Source organism: Xiphophorus hellerii, chromosome 11, assembly GCF_003331165.1.
Source record: "Xiphophorus hellerii strain 12219 chromosome 11, Xiphophorus_hellerii-4.1, whole genome shotgun sequence".
NCBI lineage: Eukaryota > Metazoa > Chordata > Actinopteri > Cyprinodontiformes > Poeciliidae > Xiphophorus > Xiphophorus hellerii.
The window spans coordinates 23,585,817-23,605,329 of NC_045682.1; the positions used below are offsets into that span (position 1 = coordinate 23,585,817).

Sequence of the window (19,513 nt, forward strand, 5' to 3'; positions counted from 1 at the left end):
CAGAAATGAAACCATAAATAAGAATATTGTTTGCTTTGTAGGAATATTTTTAGTTCGATTTATTATATAATAGAAATGTTTATGTTTTTCAGTTTAGAAGGTTTCCCAAGGCCAGGAAATAAACATTAGACCTTCCTACTGCAAGGCTACATTGGAAACAATGACTCCAGTATGAACAAACATTTTAGTTAAAGACATTTTTTTTTCTAATTGACAGATAGTACATGTGATATCTTAGTATGGGAGTATGTTTCTTGCACATATTTGAGTATTAAAAATATATTTTTATATCTGAATCATTTTGTTCAGCTTAAGTTGGGTTGCAATTATACAGACAAATGGATAAGAGTCTAATTTAAATTTATTGTCTTACGACAACTTCATGCATGCAATTCATTTTAATATTTAAACATTTTTCTTTCCCTGTAATTCTCAAAAGCCAACTAAAATAGCTGGTCTGATGAATGTTTTTAATAAGTTAGAAACACGGCTGAGCCAAGAAAATGATCCAAAAGGTTCAGTGAAGAGTTACAGGAACAGTAGTCAAACTCTAGACTTGCAGCAAAGCCACAGCTTTTATGATATTATGTCCTGCAGGATAAAAAAAAATATTTAATCTCAATCTTATGTGAGAATCAAGGCACTTTATCAGAGTTTGGTAAGGCCTTAGCAAAACATATGTTCATATTTGTACTGCCTTCAATGTATGTTAATTTTTTATACAATAATGTTTTTGAGTATTTCTTACGTTAATCAACAAGATGTACCGGTACATAAGTATAATTTCTCTCTTTAAACACAACTCAGAGAACTACTCTCGTTTTTGTTTAACAAGGCTAATATTATACGTACCACACAAACTTGTATAAAGAGGTTTTCATTATTACACTGAGTGAACTGGGTTTGACTTGGACACACATGGGAATAGACAGCGGCAAACTGAATTAGACATAAAGAGAGACGTGAATCGCTGCTCCTCTCTAAAGGCTCCACTTCGTCATTTAAAAGCCTGACAGACGAGATCGGGATAACGACTCTAACATCTCATCTTCTGCACAAGGCAGTCCTGCTGTCCAAAGAGGATTCTTCACACTTTAATGAACGTTTAGTAGATTCTGGCACATTGGAGGAGTGTTACAATGGAACTGTTCAACTCTGCTTTTGGAAAAAATATTACTTTTGTGCGTCCTGCGTATTTTGTAATCAATGGATTTATTGGCTTGCCTAACATGAAGTCCTACTACATCTTTCTTTTTTTTCTGTATATAATTTCTGTGGTGGGAAACACAGCCGTAATGGCTATAATATATTTAGATCACAATCTAAGAACTCCAAAGTATGTTGCCGTTTTTAACCTTGCATTTGTGGACCTGTTAGGCAGCTCTGCTCTGGTACCAAAGGTGATTGACATCTTTCTGTTTAACCATAACATAATTCCCTACAATGATTGCTTGACATTCCTTTTTTTCTGCTACTCTTGCCTTTCAATGCAGTCTTTTAATCTGGTTGCTCTCTCCTACGACCGACTGGTTGCCATCATATTTCCTCTTCACTATCAAGTAAAAGTAACCTGCAGATCTATGTTGACTTTGATCACCTCTTTCTGGATCTTTGCTATAGTTGCTGCCTTAATTGCTGTCGGCCTCCTGACAAGACTTTCATTCTGTAAGTCTTTGGTTATTAACAGCTATTTCTGCGATCACGGTCAGATCTACCGCCTCGCTTGCAATGACAATTTTCCAAATCATGTGATTGGACTTTTTTATCCTGTTCTTATTTTTTGGCTGCCGCTTGTTTTTATCCTTTTAAGTTACCTCTATATTAGTTATACTTTAGTAAAAGTGGCAACATTTCAACCAGGAATCAAAGCCTTAAAGACCTGTATCGCTCATCTTTCATTAGTGGTTATCTACTTTACCCCCCTGTTAATCACATTTACATTGATGGAAAAAATACATCCAAACAACAGAATCATAAACTTGTCTTTGACCTCTGTGCTGCCACCAATGTTGAACCCAATCATTTATGTTCTGCAGACGCATGAAATCAAAGTGTCAATGAAAAAGTTATTCAAAATATTTTTTAAATCAAAAATAAGAAGTAAAAATTCCACAACAATGTGACTTGACTGTAAAAAAAAACATAGTACTCTTCTGTGTTTAAAAATGTTTCTCAATAAGTTTGCTTAAAATTGCCATTTTAAACTATGGTCGTTTTTAATTGTTTTATTTCAACAATTATGTCATATTTTCCTACTAACCTACTTCATTTTTTCCTTTTTAGAAATGATCAAGAAAACTATAAATGTTGTAAAAGAAATACGTTTCCACTAAACTGGTGACCTATTTATCTTATAAAGAGATACAGTCGAATAGCAAAATTATAAATTAATCAAATGTGGATTGTTGTGTTACGAGTCATATGACTTGTATTATATTGATTGTGTGTTTTTCTACACTAGGCAGCCTGTGTTCAAACAATAAAGACATAAGCATTTCTTGTTAAGTTATGATTGACTTTTATTTCCAACAACAAACATGGCTTCCCTTGCATTTGATAAATTTGGTTGTTTTAATGTGGGCTTCATGGTGGCTCTTGTTGTCATGGTAACCTCATAGAGAAGGTTCTGGGTTTGAATCCTGGCTTTGGCTCTTTTTTCACAGCTTCTCTTCAAGTTCCTGTGCTGTACAAAACCATGCAGGTTTATTAGTTTACTTCAGAGAGTAAAATTTATGTCTTTTGTCTAAAGAGACATTTTGAACAAGACCAAAAAGTAGGATTCTAGGCGAGAAAGAGTTTGAGGCCCAGGAGTTTCCAATGACTTAGACTTCAGAAGTTCTAATTTAAGTTATTGATTAATATTTTATCAGTTTGTAAATGGGTAATTGTATCAAAACACCTGCCAAAACTGGGCCTTTGAGGACATTCGTGATCTTGACATGAAAATGAGTTTTGTTCTCAACTAAACATTGAGCTTGAAACTGAGAAAATGTTTCCCATCCATCTTAGGATAGTTGATAAGAAATGTAGATTGTGCTATTTCTTCCAGATTGTTTGCATTTTACATTATAAAATCAAACATTAAAACACATGGAAAAACCAAGTCAGATATAATTTGCTCAGGGAAGCATAATCTTTCTAGGTAAACTCACCTATATTGAGAAGAGAAACTGCAGTTTGAGTCAACCTCAGAATTTAGATGGAAATTAAGATATTGTCTGATTAATAGTGTAGGATTTTTAGCTAAAGCAGAGATCCATCTGTCTGTCTTTTTATTCTGTGACTGAATAAAAATAGATTTTTTGAAAAAGTACCTCTAGACTACATTTATAGAGAAATGACATTATATAAATAAACTGAATTTAATTAAATTATTATTCAGAACATTTTGTTGAGCCACTGATAATTCAGTATTATGGCAAAAGTGATAAACAGTTTTTGTTGCTTGATGTCATCACTGCATATAAACCATTAGATAACATGACAGCGTGTAAATGAAAGGAGGAGGGATGTATAAATGAAGTCACTACTGCAGTGCAGTTCAATGGAGAGCAGTGTACAGCTGCCGTCCTGCGGTGTGAATTAGGTTACAACACCTGGTGTTATGCAGCTGTGGCAGTCTTTATGAAGATGTCTGTTTTGTGATTTCATCTTTTCATATCCTGTCAATTTTGATAGAATTGATAATGTATAGAGAGACTCTGCCTACCTCCATATTTAACTCCACATTTGTTCGACCTGCAGAGTTTTATCTTGGTGGGTTTTACAACATCCCTCATGTTAAATATTACTATGTATTCTTGTGCTTTGTGTACATCATGACTGTCCTTGGCAATGGTTTCCTCCTCTCTGTTATCTACAAGGTGAAGACTCTACATAGTCCTAAATATATAATAGTTTTCAACTTGGCTTTCACAGATCTATGTGGGAGCACTGCTCTCATCCCAAAACTCTTGGACACATTTTTATTTAACAGAAGATACATTGTTTATGAAGCCTGCTTAGCTTACATGTTCTTTGTTTTCTTATTCGGAGGGATACAGTCATGGACGCTTGTCACAATGGCATATGACAGATTAATAGCAATTTGCTTCCCATTAAGGTATCACAGCATTATAACTACAAAATCTGTTGTTGTAATCCTGCTGTGTTGTTGGATGTTTTTGGTTGGCATCATGGCAACTTTGGCTGGTTTTATTAATCGCCTCTCGTTCTGTTCATCTATAGAGATTAAAAGCTTCTTCTGTGATCATGGACCAATATATCAGCTGGCCTGTAATGATAAATCTTACAGTTACATATTGGCTACTATTACCCTTATTGTGGTGATGTGCATTCCCCTCATTCTGATATTTAGCTCTTATGTTTGCATTGCCATCGCTTTGTCCAGGACTATTTCAAGAGAGGAAAGACTCAGAGCTTTAGAAACATGTACTTCTCACCTGATTCTTGTTGCCATATTTTTTCTTCCATTTGTGGGCACCAATGTAGCTGTACTGACTTCCTACATTCATCCAAATGCAAGAATAATAAATTCAACTTTGACATTCACAGTTCCCTCACTGCTCAATCCTATTATTTACTCTTTGAAGACAGAAGAAGTGAGGAATGCCATTAAGAAACTTTGCAGAAGAGCTAAAATGAACAAAACAGCCATTAAATTATGACTGTGACATTACTTGTCTGTAGTTATTCTTTTATAATTCTATATGATGCTATTAATTGATGTTTTTTGAATGACAAACAAAACTACCTACTGTTTGGTACTATGTGTATTTCTTATTTTATATATAATAGCTGTGAATGTGTTGTTATTCTCTTGAGTAATTGATAAGTGACTGAAATTATACAAGACTTTTCTAATCATACTTTACACTCAAAAGCTGTTGAACTGAATTCACACCAATCAATAGGCATGTGACTTATGTAGAACAACAACTACACTGTAAAATAAACATCTCTAATTTATTGTATGATACCAGCAGCTGTATAAATACGGTAAAATTCCTGTAACCACAGAATTTTACTGTGAAATTACGGATTTTATTGTAAAAACAGCTTTCGGTAGTGTACTGTAAATTTGGACATCATTTTTTATTTTTTTTTACAATGCACAGCAAATTAAAGGTATCTTTGCAAATGAGGAAAGTTTTTTTCCTCAATCAACTCCTGAAAATAACAGCAGTTTACAGATAGTGATTGTGTGTAAACATGGCATAAGAATCTAAACTAGGGTTAAACAATTAATAACAAAATCATTCTTATGTCAATATCACTATACGCAGTAACAATAGATAGATTCCAGCTCCTAGATCCAGGCCGTCTGTCGCCATCTTGATTGTACGGAAGCAGCTTTTGACTTCATTGATTGCAACAATATCCAAAGCGATGGTTGGATTGAGGTTGGAGAAAATGTCTTTTGGAGTACTGGTCAACTTTACGCAACAACACATATGGACAGTTCTCATCGTCATAACCAATCACAGCATCACCCTCAATGTATGGCTATTGGCAAACACAGAAAAGCCTCAAAAATGAATTTAAGTCTCTGTAATGCTGCTCATAATACTGTTCATATGGTGACATTTACCAAATTTGCATTTTGGAAATTTTCCTTATGTCATTCACAGCATTTTATCATACATCATCATACTCAATACATATATCATACACATCATGCCTAATATAAATCTCTATGCAAAGTCCAGACCACAACAACCAAAAAGGATAAACAACAGAAATGTTTGAACAACCCAAAATGAATGAAATACAAAGAACCAGAGATTGAGAAATTGCCTAAATGCAGCTTGACTAAAGATTCTCAACTAAATCTACTGGAAAATCATTGTCTCCTAAAAATATATTAAGTTATGTTGCTGATTTTTGCCCAGGACCTTCTTACAAATGACATCTAGTTCTCAACAGGGTTTATTTGGTTAAGTAAAAGAAAAGGAAACAAAAGAAAAGAGAAGAAAACAAAAGAAAAGAAAGTATACCTCACTGTGGATTCTAGAGAGAGTTTGAATAAAGTATAATTTAACTTTTCATCCTATTGTGCAAACTGGCATACTGAGATCTTTCCCAGTATGCCATGAAACTTTCCATTTTCATGTAGAATTTGCATGAATTATCAAGTTGATAATTGAAAAGAAATATTGACTTTCTGATTGGTGATTAAAAATCAAGTATTTTGTGAAATAAACATGGATTCCTTTTTACAGAAGTGAAATAGGCCCAAGTGATTTAAAGGCAACAAACAGAAATAATAACCAATGCTGTGATTAATGTATTGATTAATGTGTTGATTAAATAAAGATTGAATGTTGATTGCTTTGCTTGCAATAAAATGAAAAGTGATTATAAATGTATTAGATGTGACAATACTGTGAGGCCTTTAGCCTTTGTATTATCAGTAACTAGTAACAGTAACTTGAGCAAAAGCAAAAGGCACTAGAGAGACTTATCACTTTTCTAGTTTTTAAAACTTTCTTTCAATGACTTCAGTGTGAAGGACGCAGATGCAAAAACCTGACAAGTCAAAAACATGCACAAGTTAAGTTTTCTTTCCTGGATTATGGGTAATTATGTCTTATTTGTCCAATATGAGCGTTATTTTTGCAGATGATATTTAGTATTATGGTAACAGTAAGGAGCTTTTTATGAGTGACAGAAACCAGTGAGTCACACTGATGTATGATAATCACAGGAGAAAAGATATAAAAGGAAAGGTAACCCTGCAACAGACCAGAGAGCAGCAAACTCATCCTATTCTCTGGTGTGCTGGGAGACAGCAACTTCTTTCAAGCTACTCTGTCGTTCTTGATTATGTTTTTGAGCCTGGTAAATGTGTAATAGTGATGTATAGAGAGACTCTGCCTACCTCCATATTTAACTCCACATTTGTTCGACCTGCAGAGTTTTATCTTGGTGGGTTTTACAACATCCCTCATGTTAAATATTACTATGTATTCTTGTGCTTTGTGTACATCATGACTGTCCTTGGCAATGGTTTCCTTCTCTCTGTTATCTACCAGGTGAAGACTCTACATAGTCCTAAATATATAATAGTTTTCAACTTATCTTTCACAGATCTATGTGGGAGCACTGCTCTCATCCCAAAACTCTTGGACACATTTTTGTTTAACAGAAGATACATTGTTTATGAAGCCTGCTTAGCTTACATGTTCTTTGTTTTATTATTCGCAGGGATACAGTCATGGACGCTTGTCACAATGGCATATGACAGATTAATAGCAATTTGCTTCCCATTAAGGTATCACAGCATTATAACTACAAAATCTGTTGTTGTAATCCTGCTGTGTTGTTGGATGTTTTTGGTTGGCATCATGGCAACTTTGGCTGGTTTTATTAATCGCCTCTCGTTCTGTTCATCTATAGAGATTAAAAGCTTCTTCTGTGATCATGGACCAATATATCAGCTGGCCTGTAATGATAAATCTTACAGTTACATAGTGGCTACTATTGCTCTTATTGTGGGGGTGTGCATTCCCCTCATTCTGATATTTAGCTCTTATGTTTGCATTGCCATCGCTTTGTCCAGGACTATTTCAAGAGAGGAAAGACTCAGGGCTTTAGAAACATGTACTTCTCACCTGATTCTTGTTGCCATATTTTTTCTTCCATTTGTGGGCACCAATGTAGCTGCACTGACTTCCTACATTCATCCAAATGCCAGAATAATAAATTCAAGTTTGACATTCACAGTTCCCTCACTGCTCAACCCTATTATTTACTCTTTGAAGACAGAAGAAGTGAGGAATGCCATTAAGAAACTTTGCAGAAGAGCTAAAATGAACAAAACAGCCATTAAATTATGACTGTGACATTACTTGTCTGTAGTTATTCTTTTATAATTCTATATGATGCTATTAGTTGATGTTTTTTGAATGACAAGCAAGACTACCTTCTGTTTGGTACTATGTGTATTTCTTATTTTTTATATAATAGCTGTGAATGTGTTGTTATTCTCTTGAGTAATTGATAAGTGAATGAAATTATACAAGACTTTTCTAATCATACTTTACACTAAAAAGCTGTTGAACTGAATTCACACCAATCAATAGGCATGTGACTTATGTGGAACAACAACTACACTGTAAAATAAACATCTCTAATTTACTGTATGATACCAGCAGCTGTATAAACACAGCTTCTGTAACCACAGAATTTTAATGTGAAATTTCGGATTTTATTGTAAAAACAGCTTTCGGTAGTGTACTGTAAATTAAGGACATCATTTTTTTTTTTTTTTTTTTACAATGCACAGCAGATTAAATGTATCTTTGCAAATGAGGAAAGCTTTTTTCCTCAATCAACTCCTGAAAATAACAGCAGTTTACAGATAGTGACTGTGTGTAAACATGGCATAAGAATCTAAACTAGGGTTAAACAATTAATAACAAAATCATTCTTATGTCAATATCACTATACGCAGTAACAATAGATAGATTCCAGCTCCTAGATCCAGGCCGTCTGTCGCCATCTTGATTGTACGGAAGCAGCTTTTGACTTCATTGATTGCAACAATATCCAAAGCGATGGTTGGATTGAGGTTGGAGAAAATGTCTTTTGGAGTACTGGTCAACTTTACGCAACAACACATATGGACAGTTCTCATCGTCATAACCAATCACAGCATCATCCTCAATGTATGGCTATTGGCAAACACAGAAAAGCCTCAAAAATGAATTTAAGCCTCTGTAATGCTGCTCATAATACTGTTCATATCGTGACATTTACCAAATTTGCATTTTGGAAATTTTCCTTATGTCATTCACAGCATTTTATCATACATCATCATACTCAATACATATATCATACACATCATGCCTAATCTAAATCTCTATGCAAAGTCCAGACCACAACAACCAAAAAGGATGAACAACAGAAATGTTTGAACAACCCAAAATGAATGAAATACAAAGAACCAGAGATTGAGATATTGCCTAAATGCAGCTTGACTAAAGATTCTCAACTAAATCTACTGGAAAATCATTGTCTCCTAAAAATATATTAAGTTATGTTGCTGATTTTTGCCCAGGACCTTCTTACAAATGACACCTAGTTCTCAACAGGGTTTATTTGGTCAAGTAAAGGAAAAGAAAAGAAAGGAAAAGAAAAGAGAAGAAAAGAAAAGAAAAGAAAGTATACCTCACTGTGGATTCTAGAGAGAGTTTGAATAAAGTGTAATTTAACTTTTCATCCTATTGTGCAAACTGGCATACTGAGATCTTTCCCAGTATGCCATGAAACTTTCCAGTTTAATGTAGAATTTGCATGAATTATCAAGTTGATAATTGAAAAGAAATATTGACTTTCTGATTGGTGATTAAAAATCAAGTATTTTGTGAAATAAACATGGATTCCTTTTTACAGAAGTGAAATAGGCCCAAGTGATTTAAAGGCAACAAACAGAAATAATGACCAATGCTGTGATTAATGTATTGATTCATGTGTTGATTAAATAAAGATTGAATGTTGATTGCTTTGCTTGTAATAAAATGAAAAGTGAATATAAATGTATTAGATGAGACAATACTGTGAGGCCTTTAGCCTTTGTATTATCAGTAACTAGTAACAGTAACTTGAGCAAAAGCAAAAGGCACTAGAGAGACTTATCACTTTTCTAGTTTTTAAAACTTTCTTTCAATGACTTCAGTGTGAAGGACGCAGATGCAAAAACCTGACAAGTCAAAAACATGCACAAGTTAAGTTTTCTTTAATGGATTATGGGTAATTATGTCTTATTTGTCCAATATGAACGTTATTTTTGCAGATGATATTTAGTATTATGGTAACAGTAAGGAGCTTTTTATGAGTGACAGAAACCAGTGAGTCACACTGATGTATGATAATCACAGGAGAAAAGATATAAAAGGAAAGGTAACCCTGCAACAGACCAGAGAGCAGCAAACTCATCCTATTCTCTGGTGTGCTGGGAGACAGCAACTTCTTTCAAGCTACTCTGTCGTTCTTGATTATGTTTTTGAGCCTGGTAAATGTGTAATAGTGATGTATAGAGAGACTCTGCCTACCTCCATATTTAACTCCACATTTGTTCGACCTGCAGAGTTTTATCTTGGTGGGTTTTACAACATCCCTCATGTTAAATATTACTATGTATTCTTGTGCTTTGTGTACATCATGACTGTCCTTGGCAATGGTTTCCTTCTCTCTGTTATCTACCAGGTGAAGACTCTACATAGTCCTAAATATATAATAGTTTTCAACTTATCTTTCACAGATCTATGTGGGAGCACTGCTCTCATCCCAAAACTCTTGGACACATTTTTGTTTAACAGAAGATACATTGTTTATGAAGCCTGCTTAGCTTACATGTTCTTTGTTTTATTATTCGCAGGGATACAGTCATGGACGCTTGTCACAATGGCATATGACAGATTAATAGCAATTTGCTTCCCATTAAGGTATCACAGCATTATAACTACAAAATCTGTTGTTGTAATCCTGCTGTGTTGTTGGATGTTTTTGGTTGGCATCATGGCAACTTTGGCTGGTTTTATTAATCGCCTCTCGTTCTGTTCATCTATAGAGATTAAAAGCTTCTTCTGTGATCATGGACCAATATATCAGCTGGCCTGTAATGATAAATCTTACAGTTACATAGTGGCTACTATTGCTCTTATTGTGGGGGTGTGCATTCCCCTCATTCTGATATTTAGCTCTTATGTTTGCATTGCCATCGCTTTGTCCAGGACTATTTCAAGAGAGGAAAGACTCAGGGCTTTAGAAACATGTACTTCTCACCTGATTCTTGTTGCCATATTTTTTCTTCCATTTGTGGGCACCAATGTAGCTGCACTGACTTCCTACATTCATCCAAATGCCAGAATAATAAATTCAAGTTTGACATTCACAGTTCCCTCACTGCTCAACCCTATTATTTACTCTTTGAAGACAGAAGAAGTGAGGAATGCCATTAAGAAACTTTGCAGAAGAGCTAAAATGAACAAAACAGCCATTAAATTATGACTGTGACATTACTTGTCTGTAGTTATTCTTTTATAATTCTATATGATGCTATTAGTTGATGTTTTTTGAATGACAAGCAAGACTACCTTCTGTTTGGTACTATGTGTATTTCTTATTTTTTATATAATAGCTGTGAATGTGTTGTTATTCTCTTGAGTAATTGATAAGTGAATGAAATTATACAAGACTTTTCTAATCATACTTTACACTAAAAAGCTGTTGAACTGAATTCACACCAATCAATAGGCATGTGACTTATGTGGAACAACAACTACACTGTAAAATAAACATCTCTAATTTACTGTATGATACCAGCAGCTGTATAAACACAGCTTCTGTAACCACAGAATTTTAATGTGAAATTTCGGATTTTATTGTAAAAACAGCTTTCGGTAGTGTACTGTAAATTAAGGACATCATTTTTTTTTTTTTTTTTTTACAATGCACAGCAGATTAAATGTATCTTTGCAAATGAGGAAAGCTTTTTTCCTCAATCAACTCCTGAAAATAACAGCAGTTTACAGATAGTGACTGTGTGTAAACATGGCATAAGAATCTAAACTAGGGTTAAACAATTAATAACAAAATCATTCTTATGTCAATATCACTATACGCAGTAACAATAGATAGATTCCAGCTCCTAGATCCAGGCCGTCTGTCGCCATCTTGATTGTACGGAAGCAGCTTTTGACTTCATTGATTGCAACAATATCCAAAGCGATGGTTGGATTGAGGTTGGAGAAAATGTCTTTTGGAGTACTGGTCAACTTTACGCAACAACACATATGGACAGTTCTCATCGTCATAACCAATCACAGCATCATCCTCAATGTATGGCTATTGGCAAACACAGAAAAGCCTCAAAAATGAATTTAAGCCTCTGTAATGCTGCTCATAATACTGTTCATATCGTGACATTTACCAAATTTGCATTTTGGAAATTTTCCTTATGTCATTCACAGCATTTTATCATACATCATCATACTCAATACATATATCATACACATCATGCCTAATCTAAATCTCTATGCAAAGTCCAGACCACAACAACCAAAAAGGATGAACAACAGAAATGTTTGAACAACCCAAAATGAATGAAATACAAAGAACCAGAGATTGAGATATTGCCTAAATGCAGCTTGACTAAAGATTCTCAACTAAATCTACTGGAAAATCATTGTCTCCTAAAAATATATTAAGTTATGTTGCTGATTTTTGCCCAGGACCTTCTTACAAATGACACCTAGTTCTCAACAGGGTTTATTTGGTCAAGTAAAGGAAAAGAAAAGAAAGGAAAAGAAAAGAGAAGAAAAGAAAAGAAAAGAAAGTATACCTCACTGTGGATTCTAGAGAGAGTTTGAATAAAGTGTAATTTAACTTTTCATCCTATTGTGCAAACTGGCATACTGAGATCTTTCCCAGTATGCCATGAAACTTTCCAGTTTAATGTAGAATTTGCATGAATTATCAAGTTGATAATTGAAAAGAAATATTGACTTTCTGATTGGTGATTAAAAATCAAGTATTTTGTGAAATAAACATGGATTCCTTTTTACAGAAGTGAAATAGGCCCAAGTGATTTAAAGGCAACAAACAGAAATAATGACCAATGCTGTGATTAATGTATTGATTCATGTGTTGATTAAATAAAGATTGAATGTTGATTGCTTTGCTTGTAATAAAATGAAAAGTGAATATAAATGTATTAGATGAGACAATACTGTGAGGCCTTTAGCCTTTGTATTATCAGTAACTAGTAACAGTAACTTGAGCAAAAGCAAAAGGCACTAGAGAGACTTATCACTTTTCTAGTTTTTAAAACTTTCTTTCAATGGCGTCAGTGTGAAGGACGCAGATGCAAAAACCTGACAAGTCAAAAACATGCACAAGTTAAGTTTTCTTTAATGGATTATGGGTAATTATGTCTTATTTGTCCAATATGAACGTTATTTTTGCAGATGATATTTAGTATTATGGTAACAGTAAGGAGCTTTTTATGAGTGACAGAAACCAGTGAGTCACACTGATGTATGATAATCACAGGAGAAAAGATATAAAAGGAAAGGTAACCCTGCAACAGACCAGAGAGCAGCAAACTCATCCTATTCTCTGGTGTGCTGGGAGACAGCAACTTCTTTCAAGCTACTCTGTCGTTCTTGATTATGTTTTTGAGCCTGGTAAATGTGTAATAGTGATGTATAGAGAGACTCTGCCTACCTCCATATTTAACTCCACATTTGTTCGACCTGCAGAGTTTTATCTTGGTGGGTTTTACAACATCCCTCATGTTAAATATTACTATGTATTCTTGTGCTTTGTGTACATCATGACTGTCCTTGGCAATGGTTTCCTTCTCTCTGTTATCTACCTGGTGAAGACTCTACATAGTCCTAAATATATAATAGTTTTCAACTTGGCTTTCACAGATCTATGTGGGAGCACTGCTCTCATCCCAAAACTCTTGGACACATTTTTGTTTAACAGAAGATACATTGTTTATGAAGCCTGCTTAGCTTACATGTTCTTTGTTTTCTTATTCGGAGGGATACAGTCATGGACGCTTGTCACAATGGCATATGACAGATTAATAGCTATTTGCTTCCCATTAAGGTATCACAGCATTATAACTACAAAATCTGTTGTTGTAATCCTGCTGTGTTGTTGGATGTTTTTGGTTGGCTTCACGGCAACTTCGGCTGGTTTTATTAATCGCCTCTCGTTCTGTTCCTCTATAGAGATTAAAAGCTTCTTCTGTGATCATGGACCAATATATCAGCTGGCCTGTAATGATAAATCTTACAGTTACATATTGGCTAATATTACCCTTATTGTGGGGGTGTGCATTCCCCTCATTCTGATATTTAGCTCTTATGTTTGCATTGCCATCGCTTTGTCCAGGACTATTTCAAGAGAGGAAAGACTCAGAGCTTTAGAAACATGTACTTCTCACCTGATTCTTGTTGCCATATTTTTTCTTCCATTTGTGGGCACCAATGTAGCTGCACTGACTTCCTACATTCATCCAAATGCCAGAATAATAAATTCAAGTTTGACATTCACAGTTCCCTCACTGCTCAATCCTATTATTTACTCTTTGAAGACAGAAGAAGTGAGGAATGCCATTAAGAAACTTTGCAGAAGAGCTAAAATGAACAAAACAGCCATTAAATTATGACTGTGACATTACTTGTCTGTAGTTATTCTTTTATAATTCTATATGATGCTATTAGCTGATGTTTTTTGAATGACAAGCAAAACAACCTTCTGTTTGGTACTATGTGTATTTCTTATTTTTTATATAATAGCTGTGAATGTGTTGTTATTCTCTTGAGTAATTGATAAGTGACTGAAATTATACAAGACTTTTCTAATCATACCTTACACTCAAAAGCTGTTGAACTGAATTCACACCAATCAATAGGCATGTGACTTATGTGGAACAACAACTACACTGTAAAATAAAAACATCTCTGATTTATTGTATGATACCAGCAGCTGTATAAATACGGTAAAATTCCTGTAACCACAGAATGTTACTGTGAAATTTCGGATTTTATTGTAAAAACAGCTTTCGGTAGTGTACTGTAAATTAAGGACATCATTTTTTTTTTTTTTTTTTTTACAATGCACAGCAAATTAAAGGTATCTTTGCAAATGAGGAAAGTTTTTTTCCTCAATCAACTCCTGAAAATAACAGCAGTTTACAGATAGTGATTGTGTGTAAACTTGGCATAAGAATCTAAACTAGGGTTAAACAATTAATAACAAAATCATTCTTATGTCAATATCACTATACGCAGTAACAATAGATAGATTCCAGCTCCTAGATCCAGGCCATCTGTCGCCATCTTGATTGTACGGAAGCAGCTTTTGACTTCATTGATTGCAACAATATCCAAAGCGATGGTTGGATTGAGGTTGGAGAAAATGTCTTTTGGAGTACTGGTCAACTTTACGCAACAACACATATGGACAGTTCTCATCGTCATAACCAATCACAGCATCACCCTCAATGTATGGCTATTGGCAAACACAGAAAAGCCTCAAAAATGAATTTAAGCCTCTGTAATGCTGCTCATAATACTGTTCATATCGTGACATTTACCAAATTTGCTTTTTGGAAATTTTCCTTATGTCATTCACAGCATTTTATCATACATCATCATACTCAATACATCTATCATACACATCATGCCTAATATAAATCTCTATGCAAAGTCCAGACCACAACAACCAAAAAGGATAAACAGCAGAAATATTTGAACAACCCAAAATGAATGAAACACAAAGAACCAGAGATTGAGATATTGCCTAAATGCAGCTTGACTAAAGATTCTCAACTAAATCTACTGGAAAATCATTGTCTCCTAAAAATATATTAAGTTATGTTGCTGATTGTTGCCCAGGACCTTCTTACAAATGACATCTAGTTCTCAACAGGGTTTTATCTGGTTAAGTAAAGGAAAAGAAAAGAAAAGGAAACAAAAGAAAAGAGAAGAAAACAAAAGAAAAGAAAGTATACCTCACTGTGGATTCTAGAGAGAGTTTGAATAAAGTATAATTCAATCTGGAGAGACTCACACAGAGAAGAAAATAGCAGTTAAAAAGATTTAATGGTACAATTTCTTTGGCGCTCGGACCCGGCAGAAGACCGTGAGCCGAGGATCGCCGTGAGCAGGCGGTCTGCTCGGCGAGCTCGGGATAGTCTTCCCCCCGGGACCGAAACTGGTGGTGGAGCGGAGCTTGGAGAGGAAGAGCACAAGGGATCCTGGACGACGACCCTCATGGTGAAGGTGGAGAAGGGGAGGAGGTGGGTCGAAGCACGGCTGACGAGCAGGAAGACCCCAGGGTAGCTCGGACTTTTGAAGGTGTCTTTGGACGACGATTGGCTGGAGTGGCGTGAAGCTCCGGTCCGGATTGGCTGCGGTCGGGCGTAGTGATTAGATGATGTGGTGAAGCTGGTCGAGTCTCCCAGTTTGAATTTTCGCCAAGGCTCCATTTCAATCTGGAGAGACTCACACAGAGAAGAAAATAGCAGTTAAAAAGATTTAATGGTACAATTTCTTTGGCGCTCGGACCCGGCAGAAGACCGTGAGCCGAGGATCGCCGTGAGCAGGCGGTCTGCTCGGCGAGCTCGGGATAGTCTTCCCCCCAAAAGAGGGAGCCGGGCCGAGGCCTGGCTGGCCTGCAGTCGGATGACTGATAGGCGCACCACGTTGGTTGGGGCCTGCAGTCTGACGAGACTGATAGGCGTCGGTTGGGCCTGCAGTCTGACGAGACTGATAGGCGTCGGTTGGGCCTGCAGTCTGACGAGACTGATAGGCGTCGGTTGGGCCTGCAGTCTGACGAGACTGATAGGCGTCGGTTGGGCCTGCAGTCTGACGAGACTGATAGGCGTCGGTTGGGCCTGCAGTCTGACGAGACTGATAGGCGTCAGTCGGGGCCTGCAGTCGACGGGACTGATAGGCGACGGTAGGGCCTGCAGCTTGGCGAGACTGATAGGCGTCGGTCGGGCCTGCAATCTGACAGGACTGATAGGCGTCGGTAGGGCCTGCAGACTGACGGGACTGATAGGCGTCGGTAGGGCCTGCAGTCTGACAAGATTGATAGGCGTCGGATAGGGCCTGCAGTCTGCCGAAACTGATAGGCGTCAGTCGGGCCTGCAGCCTGACGAGACTGATAGGCGTGGGTCGGGGCCTGCAGTCTGCCGAACTGATAGGCGTCAGTCAGGGCCTGCAGTCTGACGAGACTGATAGGCGATAGGGCCCGCACGCTGGCGGGACTGATGGCGAAGCAGCGTGATGGACTGCGAGGCCAAGCCGGCAGGGCTGAGGGCCTGTTGGGCCGTGCTAGCTTCCCTAGGTGTGAAATAAATGTTAGAGGTGACTGTAGCGGCCTCTCGGAATGAACAGCCAGATGCAGGGAGTTCCGAACGGGTGCAGTTTAATCTTGACCTTTCTTGTCAGACACCGTGAAAACTGTAGCATAAATAAAGGATACATAATGTATAAATAAACATAAATGTTCACAAAACACAATTGCGCACATTCCTACCTCATTCTGCTTTCCAAGAGCGCTATTTTACAAATTTTCTTTTTCTTCAGGCTCTAACGCTGACTCTGCGTGGTTTGCGAAACAGGAAGTGCCTAACACAAAATACGCAAAGAAGAAATCTACCGCTCTTCAAAATAAAGCACAAATCAACCACTAAGTATCACTGTGGGACCAATGAACAAAAAGAAGAATTTCACCATTTAGTAGCTATTTACGGTGACTAGGGCTCCACCACCAGTAATTTGGAGAGATGCTCACCTGCAGACATTGCATGTGGAGCTTCGAGCACAGCTGAAAGATTTGGTAGGATATAGGATGAGAAGGCCGGGGATGACCAGCGGCCGAGCTGAAGGAGAGAAGCTGAAGGGACGCCTGACGATGGCGATGTGGCAACGCCTATTCTAAAAGAATGGCCCGAGAAGTGGCAAGGGGGAGGATCTCAGCTGAGATCAGTCTGAGGTGGCAGATGAAACGGGCAGCGGTTGTAGTGGTCAGGGAAGAATTTAGTATCGAGTTAGATAGTCTCTAACTGATTGAATACTTTAGATGCAGTGTGAACTCACTCCGTATCTGAAATCCATAGAAGGCTAGGAGGAAAGCGCATGAGTGGAGCTCTGATGTAGGGGACGAAGGCGCCGGATTGGTGTGCAGTGATAAGATTCCCAAGTGATGGGAATGAGATGGGTTTCCAGCTATCAGGATTAGAGGAGCTATGCTTAGAAATCCCTTGAGAAGAAATTCACAGCGGGGTTCGACTAGACTAGATGACCAGACTAGACTAGATGATGTGGTAGGTTGCTAAAGCTTAGCGTGAAAGTTGCTTCCAGCGAGCAGACTGCGGATGTAGGAAAGAACTGAAGAAGGGAAGCTGTAGGAATGCTTTGCACGGAGGCAGATGTGGGAGTTATAACTGGACCTGGAGGGACAGACTGGCTGCCTGTGATCTGCTGTAATATGATTAAGTTGTACGGATATACGAATCCTGCTTAACTAATTAATTAATTAATGCAACTACGGATGAATGCGTGGATGTAATTCTCGAAATCCTGGAGTGTTTTTATCTTATGCTGGGGGCAATGAGACGAAGTTGGATCGCTAAATAATAGGGGCCTGTAAATCCCCCAAAAGCTCTTTAGAGAACGCAAGGAAAAGGGTAGAACAAGTCAGGATTCCTACTGCGCGGTAGACTAGAGCACGTACACGAGACCGAGAGTCAACGTCGGGCCGGAGTTTAGTTTCCTGCCAATGAGGATCGCCATACGTCCTGCTCCAACGGCTGATAGCGACCGACAGAGAGGGATTACCGAAACGCTTTTAGGTAATCGGCCACATAACAGGGAAGTTAGATCTTCGTGAGCCAAATTGCCAGCGACGGTCCGGCTTGGTGGTAAGCAGTCGGATTATCGGGGAACGGGAGGCTTGTTTTATACGAGCGAGCTTTGTGGTCGGCTACGACTAGCTCCAGCGGTAATTACTGACCATTCATTTACCAGAAGAACGTTGGCTGGTTTTATCCCGTCGCGTGTATCGAACTGACGGCTGTACAGATGACGCTGACCACCTAGCGCGCATGACTGCGTACCAACTGTGTGTATGCCTCCTTGATATGGGTCGGAACCAATGGATGACGAGGAAACAAAGCTGTCAGAGCGAGCGGCGTTGTGAACTATGAATCACTTGAAAGAGGACTCATGAAGTTCGTATCGCTGTGCAGGTGAAGCTAACTGTTCGAGGGTGGAGGTTAAGATTGACGACTGGAAAGTACGCAGATGAGATCCGGTCTGGCTGCAATGAAGCTGCAAAATTAGAGAGCCTACGAGCGGCTTCTGATGATCAGACTACTCTGGGTGCGACATTGGCCCGACTGAGGGGGAAGGAGAACCATCCTCCCCGCTTTGTGCCAGGAGCGGCCCCGTGATTGATGGTGCTGCTAAGGTGTGTGTGCGTGACTGTTTCTCCCTGTGTATGTCGGCTGCCTGGGTGGCTTGTGTTCCTGATTGCTCAACTGAGATCGTCAAGCCATCTACGGTCAATGGCTGGGATTGCGGTTGTTGTGGATGCTGGACCTACTAATGAAGCCATTCGTGTGTTCCTGCAGCATTGTTACGTTTCCACCTGGTTCACCAGATGATAAGCGTGGATCTAGGTAGGCTGCGTCTCTGCTCTCGGGTAATCTACCTGCTGGGTCCATAGTTAAGGTATTTTCTCTTTCAGACACCTGATGACTGCACCATTTTGGAGCTGCAGCGCTCGGACGCTCTGCCATCTGTGTGGATGGGCTGCTTGCATGGATCTGGAGTAGAAGGGGCAGCACGGCTTTTTTTTTTTTCCCAGAAAAGAGAAATTGTAAATAAAAGATTGCCCGTTTGTTTTCAGGTGCATTTTATATGGAACTTTAGACGGATCCCCTCTACTAGTCATGAAAAGCTTAAAGAAAATGGTGCTG

The 19,513-nt window shown here is 37.9% G+C and overlaps 5 protein-coding genes across 5 annotated transcripts; all 5 read left to right on the forward strand.

Moving 5' to 3' along the window:
• Nucleotides 1-1,001: 1,001 nt before the first annotated feature.
• Nucleotides 1,002-2,926, forward strand: LOC116728699 (olfactory receptor 1361-like). The gene has a single exon (XM_032576980.1). The coding sequence runs from the start codon at nt 1,140-1,142 to the stop codon at nt 2,121-2,123; it is 984 nt and encodes a 327-aa protein (XP_032432871.1). The 5' UTR covers nt 1,002-1,139; the 3' UTR covers nt 2,124-2,926.
• Nucleotides 2,927-3,686: 760 nt separating this feature from the next.
• Nucleotides 3,687-4,667, forward strand: LOC116728841 (olfactory receptor 51F2-like). The gene has a single exon (XM_032577159.1). The coding sequence runs from the start codon at nt 3,687-3,689 to the stop codon at nt 4,665-4,667; it is 981 nt and encodes a 326-aa protein (XP_032433050.1).
• Nucleotides 4,668-6,760: 2,093 nt separating this feature from the next.
• On the forward strand, nt 6,761-7,838 carry LOC116728843 (olfactory receptor 51F2-like). The gene has a single exon (XM_032577160.1). The coding sequence runs from the start codon at nt 6,858-6,860 to the stop codon at nt 7,836-7,838; it is 981 nt and encodes a 326-aa protein (XP_032433051.1). The 5' UTR covers nt 6,761-6,857.
• Nucleotides 7,839-9,935: 2,097 nt separating this feature from the next.
• Nucleotides 9,936-11,013, forward strand: LOC116728844 (olfactory receptor 51F2-like). The gene has a single exon (XM_032577161.1). The coding sequence runs from the start codon at nt 10,033-10,035 to the stop codon at nt 11,011-11,013; it is 981 nt and encodes a 326-aa protein (XP_032433052.1). The 5' UTR covers nt 9,936-10,032.
• Nucleotides 11,014-12,844: 1,831 nt separating this feature from the next.
• On the forward strand, nt 12,845-14,188 carry LOC116728845 (olfactory receptor 146-like). Its single transcript, XM_032577162.1, has 2 exons — nt 12,845-12,855; nt 13,216-14,188. Exons 1-2 carry the CDS (start codon nt 12,845-12,847, stop codon nt 14,186-14,188), a joined length of 984 nt encoding a protein of 327 aa, XP_032433053.1.
• The last annotated feature ends 5,325 nt before the right edge of the window (nt 14,189-19,513 follow it).

Excerpts from the sequence above, each read along its gene's own strand:
- LOC116728844 (XM_032577161.1), top strand. The coding sequence starts at position 10,033 with ATGTATAGAGAGACTCTGCCTACCTCCATATTTAACTCCACATTTGTT.
- LOC116728841 (XM_032577159.1), top strand. The coding sequence starts at position 3,687 with ATGTATAGAGAGACTCTGCCTACCTCCATATTTAACTCCACATTTGTT.
- LOC116728699 (XM_032576980.1), top strand. The coding sequence starts at position 1,140 with ATGGAACTGTTCAACTCTGCTTTTGGAAAAAATATTACTTTTGTGCGT.
- LOC116728843 (XM_032577160.1), top strand. The coding sequence starts at position 6,858 with ATGTATAGAGAGACTCTGCCTACCTCCATATTTAACTCCACATTTGTT.